General features: G+C 40.9%; 1 protein-coding gene across 1 annotated transcript in view; it reads right to left on the bottom strand.

Annotated features, from left to right (window-relative positions):
- LOC122791413 (fatty acid amide hydrolase-like) overlaps positions 1 to 18,884 on the bottom strand; it is a 1,249,544-nt gene that overhangs the window by 960,786 nt on the left and 269,874 nt on the right. The window contains exon 6 of the mRNA XM_044059161.1: positions 3,603 to 3,723. Within this exon, the coding sequence (XP_043915096.1) occupies positions 3,603 to 3,723 (121 nt within the window). The remainder of the gene's footprint in view (positions 1 to 3,602; positions 3,724 to 18,884) is intronic.

Raw genomic sequence — 18,884 nt, 5'->3', positions numbered from 1 at the left:
AAGGCATCATCAACTATGTCTAGTACAGGAGGGATAGCTAAAGGCCTGTGCTGGGGCAGGAGTAAGAAATCCCTAAGCCTCTTTTTAAAATCAGAGAAATCCTGACTTTCCCAACGAAAATGGTCCTTAAGAGTATGCAAGGTTTCACCAAAAGAGAAATCCTCTGTGTGTGTGTGTGGGGGGGGGGGGGGGGGGCAGAGGGAATAGAGTTCTCTGCATCAGAATCCTCATAAGTAGATAAGGGTAAATCCTGGTCATTGGAGGAAACAGAAATTTCAGAATCCTGGTCAGAAGTATCATAAGCAAATTCAGTCCTAGGTCTTTTAGAGGGGGAAGGTTGGCGTCCCCTGATTAAAATAATAAGGTCTTCAGCCATTCTTATCATTTGTTGTTTAGGCATAGAGGCCTGACCATGCGGTCTGGGTGTCAGTTTTCTAGGCATGGTTCGAGTTTTAGGCCTTGAAGAAGATGATGGCGTCGGTTTAATATGCAAGTCAGTAGGTCTAAATACACCCTCAGAAGCCAGTGCCTGCACAGCGGCTCTGGACCCATCCAAGGTACAGACATCCGCAGGTTCCACAGTTGAAGTATCTCGTGGCATACCGGACTCCGAATGGGTCTCAGTAGAGACCTGTGAATCTGAAGTAGCGGGTATCAGGGGCTGCGAAAGCGCCTCACTGAGTACCGGCGAATTGGCGACTGGCTTAGAAGAAGCGTCGTCGGCAGCTTTGGACCTAGGCGGCCTGTCTCTGTCTTTATCTTTGCATTTTTTTGGAATGTTGGTAGTCGGATGGCTTTCCAAAGACATATCTGGATAAATGAACAGAGTACGAAAATATTTAGAAGCGTAAATATACCGACGATAAATAGTTTGTTGCTTAAATAAGGCACAAAACCGACAGCGAGGTATGTCGTGGTCAGGGCCTAGGCAAGGAATACAGTACGAATGAAAATCTTTATGAGGTATTTGCTTTCCACAAGAAATACAATTACTAACTTTTATTGACATCGGTTTAGAGCAAGAAAAAGTTTCCCCAATGGGGTACTTAGCTTTAGCTGAAGACTTCAGTTCTGAAACTTGAAAACGAAAATTTCAGGAATTGGCCGACTGGCACTTGCGAACTGCTTCTGCTTCGGGCACCGCACGGCAAGAAAGACTGATGTAATGGCGTCGGCTGAATGCTTTATACCCCTGACTACCTGATGTCACGGAAGATGAGACAGCAACCGATGCAGGACTCAAGACTTTGATAATCAGGCCGACTGAGGGCTAACTGCAGCAGTGAAACACGAAGAACATCTGCACTTAACACAATGGTGGACAACTTGAGAAGCAGAATCCAATAGGGAAAGGGGCAGAGGCCTTCCCCTCAGAGTCAAGAAGTTCAGAAATAACCTGAGAAAGGACAGCCAGAAAATACCTAGTCATACAAGTCCAGTAGTTAATGGCCTAAAGGATAAGGTGGGCAGCTTACTGTACCAGCCTCTCCATGACCCTACTATCCTTATTAGAAGGAAGTAACTTGGAAGACAGCAACAGCTTGGAGGGCTTGTCCAAAGAGACCGACACTACAGAAGGATCAGCAGAAGAAATAACTAAAGCATTAAATACCCATGAGTAAACTCCTGCCACTTATGATAGGGATCCTTAACTGCAGGGGAAAATATGCTTGGTTTCTGTTTCTTTTTCTGTGGGGCCCCATCAGTCCTCGAACATAATCAGCCGAGATGCGGCCTCGACATCTGGAGCAGAAATTTGAACCACTCAGGCTCTGAAGCACAAATCTCACAATATCTGACAATGCATTTTCAATTCTCAAGCCCAAACTGTGGAAGTCTCTCTCACCAGAAATTAATGCTAATGGAAGTAGCTGGAGAGCAGGCTGTGGTTCAAGATGAAGAATGAACATTAGCTTCTATCCAGAAGTTCCAAATTTTTTGCCTTAAATCCCTTCGAATCTTTAAAACAAGTAACCTTGAGTCAGTATTCATTTAAAGAAGCTTTATTAGGATAACTGCTTTCATTTTATAGACTTCATCAGACAAAGAAGAACACTCAACTTTAATCACTAAATTCTTTGCCCATTTTCACATCTCTAATTTATTCTACTCGAGTTTCTCAAATGTTCTATAACCCATATAGAACTTGAAAATGAACAGATTGGATTTACTATACATCCAAAGCACTATTCAACCACTATACTGTTTTACTGTCACTTGTGTTACTGTAGTCTTACTATATTCTTGCCTTTCTATATCTAGACAGTTTTTGTCCCCAGGGTGACACTGAAAACTGGTCCGTGCTCTACCCCAGCAAATAAATAAATAGGAATGGATTTATTTTGGAGAATCTGCTTCCCACATTAAAAAAATAAATAAATAGCTAAATACTATTAAGGATAAAAAGGAGATTCCCCAACAGGGTACTCTGCTTCAGGCTGACTGACAGACTGAAGATGCTCACACATGGTCTTGTGCATCAGACTAAATATGATGCAGGCAAACATCCTTTTATGCCAGCAATATCCTAATGTTGGCTGGCAAGTGCAACCACCAGCTAGCAGATGGTAAAAGCCCTGGTATTTAGGTTAGCTGCAGACTTCTGAATGAGAGGAAGTTCCGAGACTAAATACTGCAACATTTACTAAGAACATCTAAATGTGTGTCTGTATACCCACAAAATGTCAAAGTCCTACAAGACTTGGAAATAAATGATGGTGTGACATAAGTAGAAAGAAAACCAAAAAAAAAAAGTGAAAGTTTTATAATCAAGAAGAAAATTGAGTCTATAAACTTGCATCATCTTTATGACAGTACCTGGCCAGGTGTATATGTACTGCTGTTATTTAATTATTTTGCAAGACAAACACATAGCTGACTGTCCATAGCTAGTTCCAGGGGAAAAGAAAATTATACTGCAGTAAAGCAGGAAGCAACATAATGGTTAAGAGGGAGATGCACTATATTCGTTAACTTGAGTAAAAAAAACAGACAAGATGGGTCAAAATGTCATGATGAGCTGGCAAGGTGTGCTTCACTGTTTTTGTTTTGGTCAGTTAATTCGACGTTTTCTACAATGCTAGTGGTATAATTTAGTAAGTACAATGCAAAGAAATTAACAGTGTCAAAGCAACTGAGAAAGCCTTAAGGAAAACTTGTTGTTTTTAAACTGTCCAATCACATTTTTGTTATGTCTTTTGGCTTTTCCCGGTTAGGGGTCGTCACAGTGGAACTCCGGTCCGCTAATGATTGGTAGTTGATTTTTACGTGCAGAGTTACCAGCCCTGATGCACAACCTTCAACGAAGGTACGCCCATTCATGCACGTCTCCACACAGAAGACGCTCTAGCTGAGAATCAAACTGGACAGCGTCTGACTGAGGCGACAACGTTACCGCAGCACCACCACCGCAGATAAACTGTCCAATCACATAACCTATCCGATCACACAAATTTTAACAGCCATCAAAAATTCTAATACATGAAACCAGTATTTAAGTCACAATATTAGTCCCCTAATGAAACTTATGTTCATACCTGGATTTTTATTATTCAATTTCTGACAGATTAGGTAGTATAATATATGTTTCAAGGCACAAATACCTTTAGGATGAGTTTTTGGTCCCACTGCACTAAAGCTTTCAGAGGTGGGTTCATATTTTCACTGTCTTCAATGGCTCTAATGATATTTTCTGCCACTTGAGAAGGAGTTAATGTTCCAGACCTGTAATATAAAACCAAAAAAATCACCAGACGTGAACACATATTAAACAGCTGAACAGCCTGCAATACTCCAGAATGATGCCTTTTGCTGCTAGGAGGAGTAACAGGGCAAATAGCATTTCTAATGTTATGTAGTGTCTGTAGACCTCTCAGCTGTGCCTGTTTTGGAGGAACTTTCCTACTTTCAGAAATGATTTAGGATGCCTCTGTTTTTGGAGGTATGTCCCTACTTTCAGGCTTGATTAACTCACTCACAAAATTTTCTGAATCCCCTCATCACATCTGTTATTTGAAGCTGTCTACACAGAAAAACCACACTGCAGCTCTCAGTGGCAACAAAAAATTTAAAGAAAGAGAACACACATCTAACATCTCCCTTTTTCCGAAAGAAAAAAAAATGTGCGGTAGAATTTTGCAAAATAGTTCATCAAAGTCTACAGAGTTTATGAAATGTCTGATAATGTGCTTATATTTTTTCCTTAATTTTTGTCACTCTGTTTTTCAAATGTGTTTCTGAGTAATATCTTGCCTTCTTACTGGAAGTGAGAAGAGTTGTGTGCTACTTGGGATTCAAATTTTATGGTAATTATGATGTTCAGATTTTAGCTGAATGTTCTTATTTTTCAAGGGTCTTTGTTCCTATTTTCAATGTCTGTAGGTTACGAAGTATTGGTGCATGTAGTTTGTTGTCTCCTGGATTACGCATGAAAAAATAATCAAGTTAGCACTTACCCTGTTTAATGGAAGCAAACAAGGCAAAGACAATGGGCAGTGACAATATAATGGCTTCTTAAGTATTAAACTGCATCAGTTTTACGTCTTCACCCAACAGAGAACCTTGTGAAGTTTTTCAGCCTATATCATTTGATCAGTTCTTTATAACACTACTGTGTTTACAGATTTTGCCATCTCTTACTACTTACTATTCTTTCTTACATTGAACAATTTAAAATGCAACTTACTTGACAGCTTCCTAGTTTTTAATTACTTCTCTACAATACTTACAAGAAATAAGTAGCTGATTGTATGAGCTACTGTACCTGCCTAAATGGGATTATTATTCATTTTGCTGTCTCCTGATGCTCTCTAACTCTATATTTCATTTGTAATAAAAGTCTATGTAGGAAATCCTTTACCCAGGTGAGAGGTCCGTGACACCTTGAAAGACTCTGCAAAGATAAGCAAGTCCACATCTACTACTCAGGAGGAGGACAGAGTAGAAAATGTGTGGGAATTCAGTGAGGGATGTCATCAGAATTAATGACAGATTCGTGTCAATCAGTGTTAAGGACAGGGCGGTATTCATAATCTGAGCATATGCCCCACAGCAGGGTTGTGACAGCAAGGAAAAGACAGCATTCAGAAAGTAGTTGCAGGACCTAGTAGATAAAGCAGGGCAACATGAATTGGTGTTCATAATGGGTGACCTAAATGCATATATCAGGAGAGACAGAATGGGATACGAGGACTGCCTGGGTCCACATGGGTGGGGCAACAGGAATAAAGAAGCGGGAGCCATTCTACACTTCTGTCTAGCAAATGGCTTGATAGTAGCCAGCACATGGTTCAAAAAGAGAGAGAGAGAGTCACAAGATGGATTCACGAATAGCCAACATGCAACTCAGGTAGACTTCTTCCTAGTAAGGAAAGGGCACCGGGATAGAATCACTGATTGCAAAGTCATCCCCAGTGAAACAGTCAGCCCACAGCATAAACCACTGCTTGCCACAATCAGCTGCAAGCAGTGGTCAGAGAAGCCTTAAAGGTCAACAGAGACCAATCTGAAAACCAGAAAGTTGACTGGAGAGAAAGCACAACAGTTCAATGAATTACTCGGGTTTCTAGCACATAAGGAAGAAGGCAAAATAGGTGGAGTTGAAGAAGAATGGCTGCACCAGAAAACAGCATGTGTGAGAACTACAGAACAGATATGCAGCAAAGGCAGGTATGGAAATTAGGTATATAAGAAAAGCTAGTGCTGGAATGCAAAAGTCCAGGAAATCATCAAAAGAAAAGAGCGCAGGAAAAGGTGGGAGATAGAAAAGATGGTCTGGACTAGGAAGGAATACTGGATGGCTGACAAAGATAGTCGTTGCAATAGCAAAGAGCAAGGCATCAGAGGCACTTTACCAGCTTCTGGAAAGTTACTTAGTGTATGTCATAAAGAAACAATATCAAGTTGGAAAGCAAAGACAGAAAGATAAAGACGACTGTCAGACACCCTTTTGTAAGAGATGCTAGCAAAGAAGAGAAGTCTATCACAGAAGTAATAGCGACACTAAGGAAAATGAAGTCAGGGAAAGCAGCAGGCTCAAATGAGGTCACAGGATATATAAAAGATGTTGGACGAGACAGGAAAGAATGATTTCTGAAGATATTCACAGCAGTATGGAGAGAAAGGCGTATTCCAGAGGACTGGACAGTAAGCATACTAGTGCCAGTGTTCAAGAACAAAGGGGACATTCACAACTGTAGGCAGTAAAGAGGTGATATTTTATGAAAGTTCTGTAGAGGGTGACTGACAAACTAATACGCAGAGAAGTAGAAAGTGAGATGGGAGATGGGCAGTTCAGATTCAGGATGCAACACAACTGACTCAATGTTTGCAGTGAGACAGATACTTGAGTAGAAGCTAGAATGAGGAATTCCTAGACTTGGAGAAAGCATATGACAAGGTCCCAAGAAAGCAGATTTATTTGGGCAGTCATGCATGGTTCAAAGTCCCAGACACATTGGTAAAATTAGTAGTAGAATTAGTGCAATCCATGTACAAGGACCTAATGGCTCAAGTAAAAAGAGTGTTCGGTCTCACAGAGATGTTCCTAGTGTGAGTGGGTGTGTATCAGGATTACATTAGCAAACAGGTTGGAGGTGACAGATCAACAAAGTTTCTGTATGCAGACAATGTGCCACTACAGGCAGACACTGAGCAAGAACATCAGCAAAGGATAAGGGAATGGAATGCAAAACTGAGGGCACATGTGGTGAAAATGAATACAGATAATGGCAGCAAATGAGGGAACTCAGAAGAAGCTAAAAATGGAGATAGAAGAGAAAATTGTGGATGTCAGGCAAGTTACAGACTGAAGTTTCAGAGAAAGAGAAACCTTTAAAGTGACTAGCAGAAGCCACAATCTACTCAGAATCTGAGACGGCAAAATATAATTTGTCTCTTCATAATCATTTTGTAGTCCAAAAACTTGAAACTCTTCAGAAAATGAAGACTCTCTTTCTTTTTACCATAAATAACCAAACAGAAAGGGTCAACAGCCTAAACTAACCTCAGAGCTAAGACCAATAAATCACCTTTCAGACAGACTGAGACAGAAAGAGAAAAATTTCTAATTTTTTGCTTAGTTTTTATTGGAATTTCTGAAGTAGCAGACCCAATTTTGCCAGGAAAAAACTCCTTAGGGAAAGGTGTAGCATTCTGGATAGGAAGAGTGGTATATTCCATGCCCCTTCTCCCAAGACCAATGAGAGTGGTATTCGCTTGTCCACCAAGGGCATTCTAATGGCTATAGAGGGCATGTCTAAACCCTGGTTCAGTTCCTTTCCTCCTAGCTTCCAAATTTCCACAGGAATACTCTCTCTTCCTGGGGACTTTTCTGTAGATTGGTCATACATCACAATTTTTATCTCATCTCCTCCTATCCTAACGGTTAGTAATTGAGCATCATCTACCTCTGACCATGCCATATTTAATTCTTCCACAAACCTTTCCATTTTTGTACCTTTTCTTGATTTCTATATTTCTCTGCTTTATACAAACTTTCATGGAATTTCCAAAATATATCTAATACTTCTACAGGATCTCCTGTTATCTTCCTTGTTATAGGCTCCTTAAGCTTGGAGACCGTCCTTTCTGCTTTCTCTTGCCGGAGTCGTTGTGCTAAAAGTTTAGGATTATTATCAAAAAACAGTTGTTTAATAGCAATTTTTCTAAACTCATGCATAGTACCAAGGTAATCCCTTATTTTTTGTTTAGCATTCTGCAGTTGCTCATCTTCTTGTTTTGTGAGATTCTCTCTGTTTTGCAATACTTTAACATTTGTCAGTCCCTTTGAATAATTCTTGTTACTTCTTAACCACATGTTCCTTTCTTTTATTTCCAATCTTTTTAAACTCTGCTGTAATTTTATCCCACTTCCTATATATATTTTTTCAGAAGAAATTTCTATCTTCTCTAATAGTTCCTGAATAATCTTCCACTACCCGTTCCTTAAATTCCTTTCTGTTTAACACATAGGTGGGAAAGCAGCAGTGTCTCATTTTTATTTCATTGCCCGGTGTTTTATTTTAATTACTGGCACATGATCTGAAACTGTTATTGGGCTTGTATCAAGACCTTCAATTAAATGCACATGTTCCTGTGAAATGTAAATTCTATCTATTCTAGCTCAATTTTTCTATCTTGGGGAATAATATGTAAATTTACTCCAAACTCCTAGTACTGAATTCATATTTTCCATGCCAAATATTTTCATAAATTTCTTCAAAACTCTATCCTTCTTTGTTGTACCTTCCCTTCTGGGACCCCCAGACACTTCTTCACTGTTGCAAATCAAATTCCAGGGCTCACCTATAACTAACATTCCTTGCTGAAAGCTGATTATTTCTCCCAGCATTTCTTAAGCTCCATTATAGCAGTTTTAGGTGGAATATAAATATATGTCAGTGTAATCCTCTTCCCTTGCCAGTAGTCCTTAGCACTACAAATCTACCATTATTACCTTTTTTTCCTTTTCTATCACTATTGGAGCTCGTCTTGCAATTAATATAAGTACTCTTTTTCCTTTGTCCCAGATATTCCACTGAATAACCATCCTGAAAACCTTTATCAAATTCAGATGTTCAGTTCTTTACAAGGTGTCTCCTGTAGTGTAGCTATCTGCACTCTATATATTTTTAAATATAGTTCACTACTCTTTCTTTTTCGTATTTCTCTGTATGACCATTGACATTTAAAGACATTACAGAAAGCATCATTGTACTAAAGTATTATTCCCACCTTTTATATGTAACATCTTTTTTGTTAAATGTCTAATTTCAGACTTTGTGTTACATGCATACACTGTTTGGCAGGTTGATCGTTTATACAGTTGTTTCTTGTCATACCCATTTAAGCCTATGTCATATCTTACAAAACTTTTTGTTTTATTGAAAGCCCTCAAAAAACACCCAATACCCCCATAAAACCTATAACTTAAAAACAACAGACAAAACTATCTTCAAATATTGATGTTTTCACCTTCTAATAGGAACAGATGCTCAAAACTGACAGCCACCCTCACAAACTTGACTTAACCTAAATGAACAATTATCCATGCCAAGACGCATGGTGCAGCCTATGCTTCTACTAAGTGCTGTCTGGTTTTGTCTTATCTTTTTGCTCTCACAGCTGGGCAAACACTTGAATGTTTCAGAGAACATTATTTCCTAGCCATTTCTCTTTATCAGATTGTCTCCTGGAGACATGAGCACCAAATATAGAATTGCTACTAAACAAATTTCCTAGAAAAAAGCCTTATAATAGTCTTACCTGCTTTCTCTTAAAACTTGTTACTAAATCAAGTTAAGGTACTTTATTTTATTTATTTTATTTTACATTTGTTGACCGGGCTAGTCTAGCTGGATACATGTCCATTTTCAGTAGAGGCCCGGGGAGAAAAGCTCCAAGAATAACCAACAAAAAACAATAAACAATAAAAAACATATATAAAGTACAATCTTGAAAAAGTTTACAGAAGAACACATGCAAAATTCAATCAAGGAAGAAGTACCAATAAAGTCGTATACCAAAAACAATATAGAAAATAGTATTGAGTAGAACAGATGTATAAATAAGAAAAACGTTTTTTTTTTTTTTTTTTTTAAGGATATGAAATATTAACTGCCTTACTACCATTGAGCATGACTGGAGCAGTAAACAATAAGGGAATATTCATGAGAGGATGTAATATGCAAGTATATATAAAGAATTCACTCAAAAGTTTCATGATAAGCAGATTTTATAGGGAAGGCTTAGGATGATGCAGGTAGTTATAAGTGATGCAGGTAGTTATAAGTGAGAAGTATCAACAGTTAGTCAGGGATAGTACAGGAACATAACATAACATACTTAATCCAGTCATTCCCCTATTCAAGAATAAGAAAAAGCACACGTTTTCCTTTTGTCATACTCTTTTAACCAAACTTGACTTTTTTTTTTTACACTGCAGTGCCAGCATTTGTTAAAATTGAACAGAGAGAATGAGAGAAGGGAGAAAGAAAAAAAAAACAGGATCACCTGTTAACATTAGTATCCCCATTACACTTACAAATAACTAAGAAAACTTTACTTTACAGCATGCAAAGAAAATCATGTACTATAAAATAATACCATTAAAAAAATTGTTTTACTTACAACCCATCTCCTAAGTATTTTTCTGAACATTAATGACATGAAATACGGCATATGCTTTAGAGATCCCTACAAGTTTAACAAAGTCCAAAAAACTCCAAAGTTTCCAGATTTTCTTGTTCTATCATCTTTCACAAATATAATTATTGCTCTGTAATCCCACATTTGTCAATTTCCAAGTTACTGGTTTTATTCCTGTTCATCTCCATCTCCCAAATCCTGTCTTTGCTTCATTCCAATGCACTCTTAATTCTAGTTAACCCTTGTGCTTTTTTCCTTCTCTCAAGCGTTCTCTGTTGAAACACTGGAAAAAGTTTTCCTGGCACACTCTACCTGTAGTTTTTATTACCAGAAGAACAAGAAGCAGAATCTCCCTCTGTTTCACTGCTCACATTTTGTTGGACAAACTTTTGTATTTCCTCCTTAGCATATACTTCCAGGAAGGGCTTTTCCATGGTAGGCATAGCAGAAAGAAATGGATTTGGAGATCCAGTTGGAGATGGTCTGATGGATACAGGCAATCCTGGAGCCCAGCGGTGGCAAGACACAAATAGCTGGTCTGAATTCCTGAAGGGTATAGTCTTGTGGAGGTAGAACCTGAGCTGTCTGTGTACATCAAGTGTGTAGAATCCTCTCACTGTTGTTTTGGGGATAGGGGAAAAAGGTAGGAAAATGAATGGCCTGGTTTAAGGGCAGTTTATTAACTACTTTAGGCATGAAAGAAGGGTTGTTACAGAGGGAATCCCTGTCTTTGTGGAAGATCAGAAGGGTGGAGAAGCCATCAAGGCCTGAAGCTTCGAAACCCACATGGCAGAGATTATAGCCACCAGAACAGTTTTCCAGGTACAGTGTTGGACAGTGCTATAGGAGGCAGGCTTAAAAGGTGCAACAGCCAATTTCTCTACCACAAAGAGAAGATCCGGGAGGGGGGCTACAGGTCTCCTGAGAGGTTTACTGTGCAGGACACATTTAAGAAATTGTTTCGCCTAAAATCTGAAAGCTAAAGGAGCTGACAAATGTGCTTTTATAGAGGAGTAAGCTAAGCCAGCACTGAGGAATTCACATAGATATGAAAGAACCAAAGGGAGATCAACCATGAGTACAGGTTTCTAGCAAGCCACCACACAGAAAATCTCTTCCTTTTGAAAAGGTATGATTTCCTTGTATTGGGTTTCCTGGCCTTCTGCAGGACTTAAAGCATGTCCTCAGAATAAAGGTGTCTGAAAGGAATCAGGGCTCTATCACCCACAGGGTTAGTTGAAGAGTTTCCAGGTGTGGGAGGATGAAGGAGCCCTTGTTGTGTGAGTAAAGCCCACTCTGTGAGGTAACTTATGATGACTGCACTTGGCTAGGGGCAGACGAAGGGGGAACCAGTGCTGTCTTAGCCAATAGGGAGTCACCAGCAAGATTTTTGGTCTGCCCTGTTGAATCTTCAGCAGAACTTTTGGAATGAGCAGTAGGGGAGGGAATGCATAAAGAAACCTCCCCTTCCAAGAAATTGACAGGGCGTCCACTTTCCATGCCTGAGGTTCTGGTTCTCTGGCACAAAACGTTGGAAGTTGTTTGTTCAAGGAGGGGAGGCAAAAACAAGTCTATTTGTGGAATACCTCACTGGTGGATGATGTCCAGGAACACATCCCTGTGAAGCATCCATTCACAGGCTTGAGTTCTGGATCTGCGCAGTGTGACTGCCACAGAGTTTTGATTGGAAGGGATCTAGACCTCCTGAAGAGATAACTGAAGTTGGCGTGCTAGCTCCCAAGCCGGGAATGCTAACCTGCAAAGGAGGTAGAATCTTGTCCCTCCTTACTAGTTTAGATACCACAGAATAGTCATATTGTCTGTGTAGACTCACAGCCACACTGGCCTCAGCAGGGGCTGGAAAGACTAAGGCTAGGATCAGTGCCTTCATCTCCTTTACATTTCTGTGGTCTTTTCCCTGAGAGGGGGCCCATTGTCCTTGAATTGTGTGTGGCCCCAGAGTTGGTCCCCAAACTGTATCTGAAGCATCTGTGTACAGGTCCTGAGTTGGGGGCAATGGGTGAATGGGAAGTCCTGGGTTTATGGGCAATTGTATCCACCGCAGCAGCTCCTCCTCGAGACATGGTAGTAGCAGTATTGGAAATTCCAGTGGGTGGGCATACAGAGACCATACTGATTTCAGAACCATTGGAATTTCCTCATGTGGAATCTTGCCAGGGGTAGCATAGGGATGGTAGAGACCATCAGTCCTAGGATTCGGAGAAACTGTCTTGCAGACAAATGTTTTAGGGGGAGAATTTCTGAAAATATTAGAGAGATGTCCTGGGCCTTTTTTTAGGGGGGGGGGTACAAAAATTATTTTTTCAGTTTGGAATCCACACCCCAGAAAAACATTATCTTGAGATGCAGCAAGCATAGATTTGTTGAAGTTGATGGCGAATTCCAGGCACTGCAAAATAGCCATGGCTGAGTTGAGATTGTTTCTCAGTTCCTCTGGGGTGTTGGCTTGGAACAGACGATTGCCCAGATAAGGGAATATCTGAATGCCTTGGAATCTGAAGAAAGTGACAACTGGTGCTAGCCATTTTATGAAGACTCTTAGGGCTGCAGAAAGAACAAAAGACAAGGCAGAGAATTGAAAGTGACAGGATCCCACAAAGAAGCATAGAAATTTCCTGAATTTGGGATGAATGGGGATATGGAAATGAGCATCTTTCAGGTGTATGGATGCTAGGAAGGCATGAGGGAGGATCACAGGTAAGAGGTTCTGAAGAGTTAGCATTTTGAAGGAGGGCACTTTTAGAAAGGTGTCGAGATAGGAGAGGTTTAAGATGGGTCTCCATGGCCCTTCCTTCCTTCTTGGGAACCAGGAACATGTATGAGTAAAAGCCTGTTCCATTCTGGGGAGAGAGCACAGGTTGTATCATGTCCTATTCTAACAGGTTTTCTAATATTTGGAGGAAGAGAGGTTTCTGTTCTTTTGGAGGTTGAGGGATACCCATGCAAAGAGGCACAGTATGCCAAACCATAAAGTATCCATTTCTGATGATGCTGAGGACTCAAGTGTCTTGAGTAATTGATTCTCAGATGGGAAGGGAGAGGGGTAGGTGTAGGGAAGGGGGGTGGTGAGGTATTTCTAAGGAGTCAGGAGGAAAAGCCAGTTCTAGCAGGAAAGGGCTGCTTAGCCACCTGGAAAGCAAGTGAAGCAGAAAACTGATGGGCTTTCTTGCTCACTTTACAGGGTTTGGACTGGGGTTCCAGGATTGTCTGTGGACAAAGACCTGTTTTCCAGGATAGTTCCTATGATATTTAGGCACTGGACTGACAAAAATATGTTTAAGGTCTTTTAACTCCTTGCTCTTTTCCTGCAGGGACTTGAAGAGTTTAGTAGACGGTTTAAAAATAAAGTGGTGCTGTCAGGGGGAGCATCCATAAGCTTCACCTTGATGTCCTCAGGAAGGGGTTGAAGCCTCAATCAGGTGAACCGTCTTAATGCTGAGGAAGAAGCTGCAGCTCAGGAGGTAGCTGCAACTGCATTGTAGCTGCATTTGATGGAATGTCTGGCCACCTGTGAGGATGCAACAATAAGGGAAGATGCCAGGACTTTATTTTCACTGTCAGGCATGTCAGAGAATATCTCAGACAATTGGGTCATAAATTCCATGGTGTACTTAGTCATGTGGGTCTGGTAATTCAGAGCCCTGAAAGCTAAGGTTGCTGAAGGATGTATTTTCTTTCCCAGCCTCTCTAGTTGCCTACTGTCCTTGTCCGAGGGGAGAAGTGATGTGAAAAGAAGAGCGCTGGAGGCCTTACCACAGTGTAGTGAGATCACTGAGGGATCTGCCACAGGAGCTTTGAAAAGGAAATTACAATCCTGAGGCACTTTATAATATCTGTCTAGCTTCTTAGGGGCCAAAGGCTCACTGTCACGGTATACGGATGTAAAGGTGAAGGCATCTAAGAAAGTAGGGATAACAAGAGGAATCACAGTAGGAATCGGGGTCTGTACTTGGGTTCTGTCCCATTGCAGTCTTCCTCTGGGGATGCGTAGACCAAGGGGGAAGGGATTTGAGAAGAGTAAGCTAAGGAGTCATTGTCCTCATCAGAGGAAGAATCTTCCTCTGAAGTGGCTTGAAACCACTATCCCTTTTTTGGGGAGAAAGCAGCCAGTGAAGAGGAGAAGCAAGCTGGCCTGAGGTAGGCCTCAGAGCCATGAAGCCCTTGAACAGGCCTTGGGCAAAAGTTCTGAGGGTCTGGTGGAGGAGAGGAATGTTTCGTTTTCTGTTTCTTTTCTGCAGGGGTGCCCATCTGATGCAAGGAGGGAGGGCTGGACATAGGCCTACACTCAGCCAAATCAGAACAATATCCTCCCTCACTACAATCTGAGTGATTCTTCTAGGGCCATTCAACACAATGAGCCTAGGTTTCCCCTGGATGTCTGTGAGGCCTCTCTGGATGTGCTTACATCTGGTTTCAAGGTGGCCTGTAAAATTAGCTTGGCCAGTGGGTACGGATCCACAAGGAAGCATGTCTCTGAGCTAATGTGTGCCTTGGGAGAAATGTCCATAGTGAGAGGCCCAGCTTCTGTTTCAGGCCTAGGTCTTTTGGCATTCCTTAAAAAGTAGGCTCAGTCATCTAGTCCGAGGAACCCTCCATCGCATTTTTAGCTAAGAGTTTCAGATGTTGGCTCTCAAAGTAAATAGCGAGGGATGAAAGACTACTACAAAGGGTTTTAGGCACAAATGATTGACAAATTGAACAATTTTTATGGTTGTGGTGGGGCCTAGGACATAAAAGGCAGTGGGAGTGGATGGCTGTGTGGAATCTGCCTTCCACACTCACAGTTCCCTTTTTTGGATGACATTAACCCTCAACCAAGAGAAAACAGTAGCAAAAGACAAAAGGCTCCCCAATGGAGAACTTATCTTTATTGAAGAAAAAATTATTCTGGCAAGGGAGTGACGTCCAGGATTGGTTATCCAACTGGCTGCAAAGAAGTTCTGAGAACAGTGCGCACATACATCACCTTTATGGCCTATGTCCGAAAGCAGCATGCATCAGACGTACATCACCCTCATGGTAGTAAAAGTCTTCTCAGGTCACTTTGGCAGGGAACTCCCACATGTAAAAAATACTGCAGCAGATAAACAGAAGGACAGCTATGAGTGTTTACAAGTTAGATAAGGGGATAAACTTTCTGCTGTGCCTGTCTGGTGTTGTGCTTGTTCAGTATTCTTTTATTTGTAATAACGTAATGTAATGCAATGTAATATGGAGTATTAGGGCTAGGAAAGGTTAAGTGTTGTAACACAAGACTAGGCAGATGGGCAACAGCCCCCCATACTCTTACTCGTGTGCTAACCCTAACCCTACAAATGTGTTACTAAAACCCTTTCCCCAAAAATACCACTATTCAGACAAAGCTTGGTTTAGTTTGGTTTTGTAGCTGGAGTTTACTGCTAGTGGGAATGACGTAGTCAATATTTTGTGATTTTTCTCATTTTACCATACTCACCTCTAATGTTCTTTCCCACTCCATTCGCCCTACGGGCTCACTCTGCTCCCCTACCCTGCCCCCAATTCCCACCCGCCCCCAGTACTCCTAGCTTTATTCCTATCTCACCCCACCCTCTCAGCCTAATTACCTAATACCAGCTCCTCCCCATTACTCCTCCCACCTATAGCCATCCTTCTTAAACTCTGTAATCTGTACTCCATCCAATAATTATAGTCCCCTCCTCTTTCCTTAAATCTCTAGAATACCTCCATCACTTTTTAAACCCTTTTTTCTTCATAGCCTTCACTATTTCCTAACCACTCATACCACTCTCTCTTTGCTCCAACATGCTCTCCTCAAGTTATCACTCCCTCCAGTCCCCCAGCTTCCTCTTTCTGTTCCTACTTCCCTTATACTATGCTACCTCATATTCCACCTATGCTTGTCCAATACCACCTACAAAGACAACTACCATACAAATCCACCTTCTCCCTCACTCCTACTCCCATTTCCACTCCATCTCCTCTTCTCTCATTCAGCACAACCCTCTGCACCTATTCCACCCTAAACTCTTCTCCTCTAAAGTCAAGATACTGTCACCTGCTCCAGTCTACCAAAATTCATGTCTGGCAGACCAATATGGCTAAAGGACATCTCCTTCAACAACCTAGTCCAAGCTGGTGATATCCATCCTAACCATAGTCCTACATCCTTTATTAACAACACTCATCCCCTTACACTCTTCCTCCTATCTCAACACCCTAAAGATTTTTACAATTACTGCACAAAGTCTAAACAACAAAGTATACCAATTTCAACCTTGGTTAAGCCGTAACCAACCAGATATCTTAGCCATCTCTGAAACCTGGCTCAAGCCCTTTATCTCTGACTCTGAGAGTCTGTCCCCAGGATTTCCTTGTCTCAGAAATGACCAACTAAATAAAAAAGTGGAGGCACTGCCCTAGTCTACTCCAACCTTCTTACCTTAATTCCCCTCCAAATTCCAATTCCAGAACACTGAACTAACTGCTAGAATTCTAAAACTAAACAAACATAAAAAAAAAATCTGCATCATTGCCCTATATATCTCACCTGGTAACAATATCTCTACACTTGAAAGTATTCTCCTATGGGCCTCTAGTGAAATTAACTATGAAACTTATATCCTTGGTGATGTGAATATTGACTGGAATAAAATCAATTGCCCCTCTCCCTCCCTATCCATTAACCTCTATAACTTCACTCAAATAATCCTCTCCATCACTCGACCTAACAAAATAAACCCTCCCGGATCCACTATAGATTAGATCTTAGTCTCAGATCCATATAAAATAACCAATTCTGGCACAATTCCTGATACCTTTAGTGACCACCTCACAGCCTTCATGCATTGCTCAACTAGTTCCTCCCCACACCAGCATCAAGACATTCAAACTCATAACCTCAGTAGCTTCAACCCAACTACTTTCGCAAATACTTTCAAACAAATGGCAAATTCTAAACATCCTTCCTCTTGACAAGGCTATAGAATACTTCAACTCTGTCTTCCTTGATACTTTAAACTCACTAGTCCCATTAAGAAACAAAAGGATAAAAACTAAACAGCTCCTTGGCTATCCAAAGAGACAAAACAAATAATGCACCACAGAGACAAACGATGGACGCTTTACCAAAACAATAAATGGCCAATACCTTGCTCCAATATAAACAGCTCCGCAACCGTGCAAAATGACTAATCACCAAAACACAATAAATCCTACTATATCAAACTTCAGTCCAGTACCAATAAAACCCCCCAAAAATTCTGGAACACAAACTCAGTCCTCAACCCTGGCTCCAAGAATAATCCCTCGCCTGACCCAAGTAAATCTGACCTGGAACTAGGCTCTGAATTTAACTCATTTTTCACAGACACTATTACTACCCTCACCAAGACATTTCCCAATAATAACCCAACTGCTCTACACTCTCTCCCTTCTAACTCACCTCATCTGTTTGAACTAAAACCCATCTCCACTAACTTTATAAAAAAACTTTTGTCCAAACTTAAACCTTGCTCTAATGTTCCCGACAATATTCCGTCTTCCTTCCTAAAATGTGCTGCTGATGGCATTGCTCCCCCAATCAGCATCATTATCAACCAATCCATAAAAGAATCATATGTCCCCAAACTCTGGCGCTCAGCTTATATTCTTCCTCTTCATAAAGGAGGCAAAAATACCAACATCTCAAACTTTCGCCCCACTGCTTTGCTCTCACCAATCTCCAAAATCCTAGAAAAATGCATCCACCTCCAACTTATGCCTTTCCTGACCCAAAACAATCTTCTCACTCCTACCCAGCATGGCTTCCGTCCAGGCCATAGCACAATAACAGCTCTACTCTCTTTCCTAGAAACTGTCAATCAAGCCCAAGAATCAGGCCACTTAGTTTCTACTGTTTTACTCGATCTGTCTAAAGCCTTTGATACTGTTTCCCACGAGCACCTTCTCTGTCATCTCTCAAACCTTAATCTCTCACATAATGCTTTATCCTGGTTCTCCAGCTATCTATCAGACAGATCACAGGCAGTCAAATGGAAGAACTCCATCTCTTCCTTCCTAGCTACCCCAACTGGCGTACCACAGGGATCCATCCTTGGGCCAATGCTTTTTAACACCTTCATCAATAACTTTCACACTCCTATTCCTGATGCTAAAATCATTCACTATGCAGAAGATTCAACAATAGTCTGCTCTGCCTCAAACCTCTCTGAATTGCTGACTAAAACTCAAACTGCCTTCTCAACAACTGAAAACAGGATGCGTCAAAACCACCTCTCGCTCAATGCAAATAAATCAAAGATTCTACTATTCCCTCCCACAAAGACCCTCTCCTATGATAAAAACAACTTCAAAGTCTATAGTCAAACCAACTCCCTATAGAAGTAGTCCCCTCCGCCAAACTACTTGGCATTACTGTAGATGAACACCAAGTTTGATATTCATATTCAACAAAATATTAAGAAAACTCACCAAAAGCTAGGTATGCTGTATAGGAATAATCGTTTTCTCTCCAACATTACCAGGCAAACTATGGCCTCGACTTATCTTCTTCCTTCCTTATTATACAGAGCCCCTCTCCTAACCAACTTGTCCTCCTCTATCACCTCTAAACTAGAAAACTGCTACAACAAAATCTCTAAATTTGTCTCTAAATCTAAAAATACCACCCATATCACTGCCTAACCCTACAATCCCTGAAATGGCTTGAACTCCCAAACTACCTAGACCATCTCCAA

Source organism: Protopterus annectens, chromosome 17.part0 (assembly GCF_019279795.1).
Source record: "Protopterus annectens isolate FY-2018-M chromosome 17.part0, PAN1.0, whole genome shotgun sequence".
NCBI lineage: Eukaryota > Metazoa > Chordata > Ceratodontiformes > Protopteridae > Protopterus > Protopterus annectens.
This window is presented reverse-complemented; position numbering and strand designations above follow the sequence as displayed.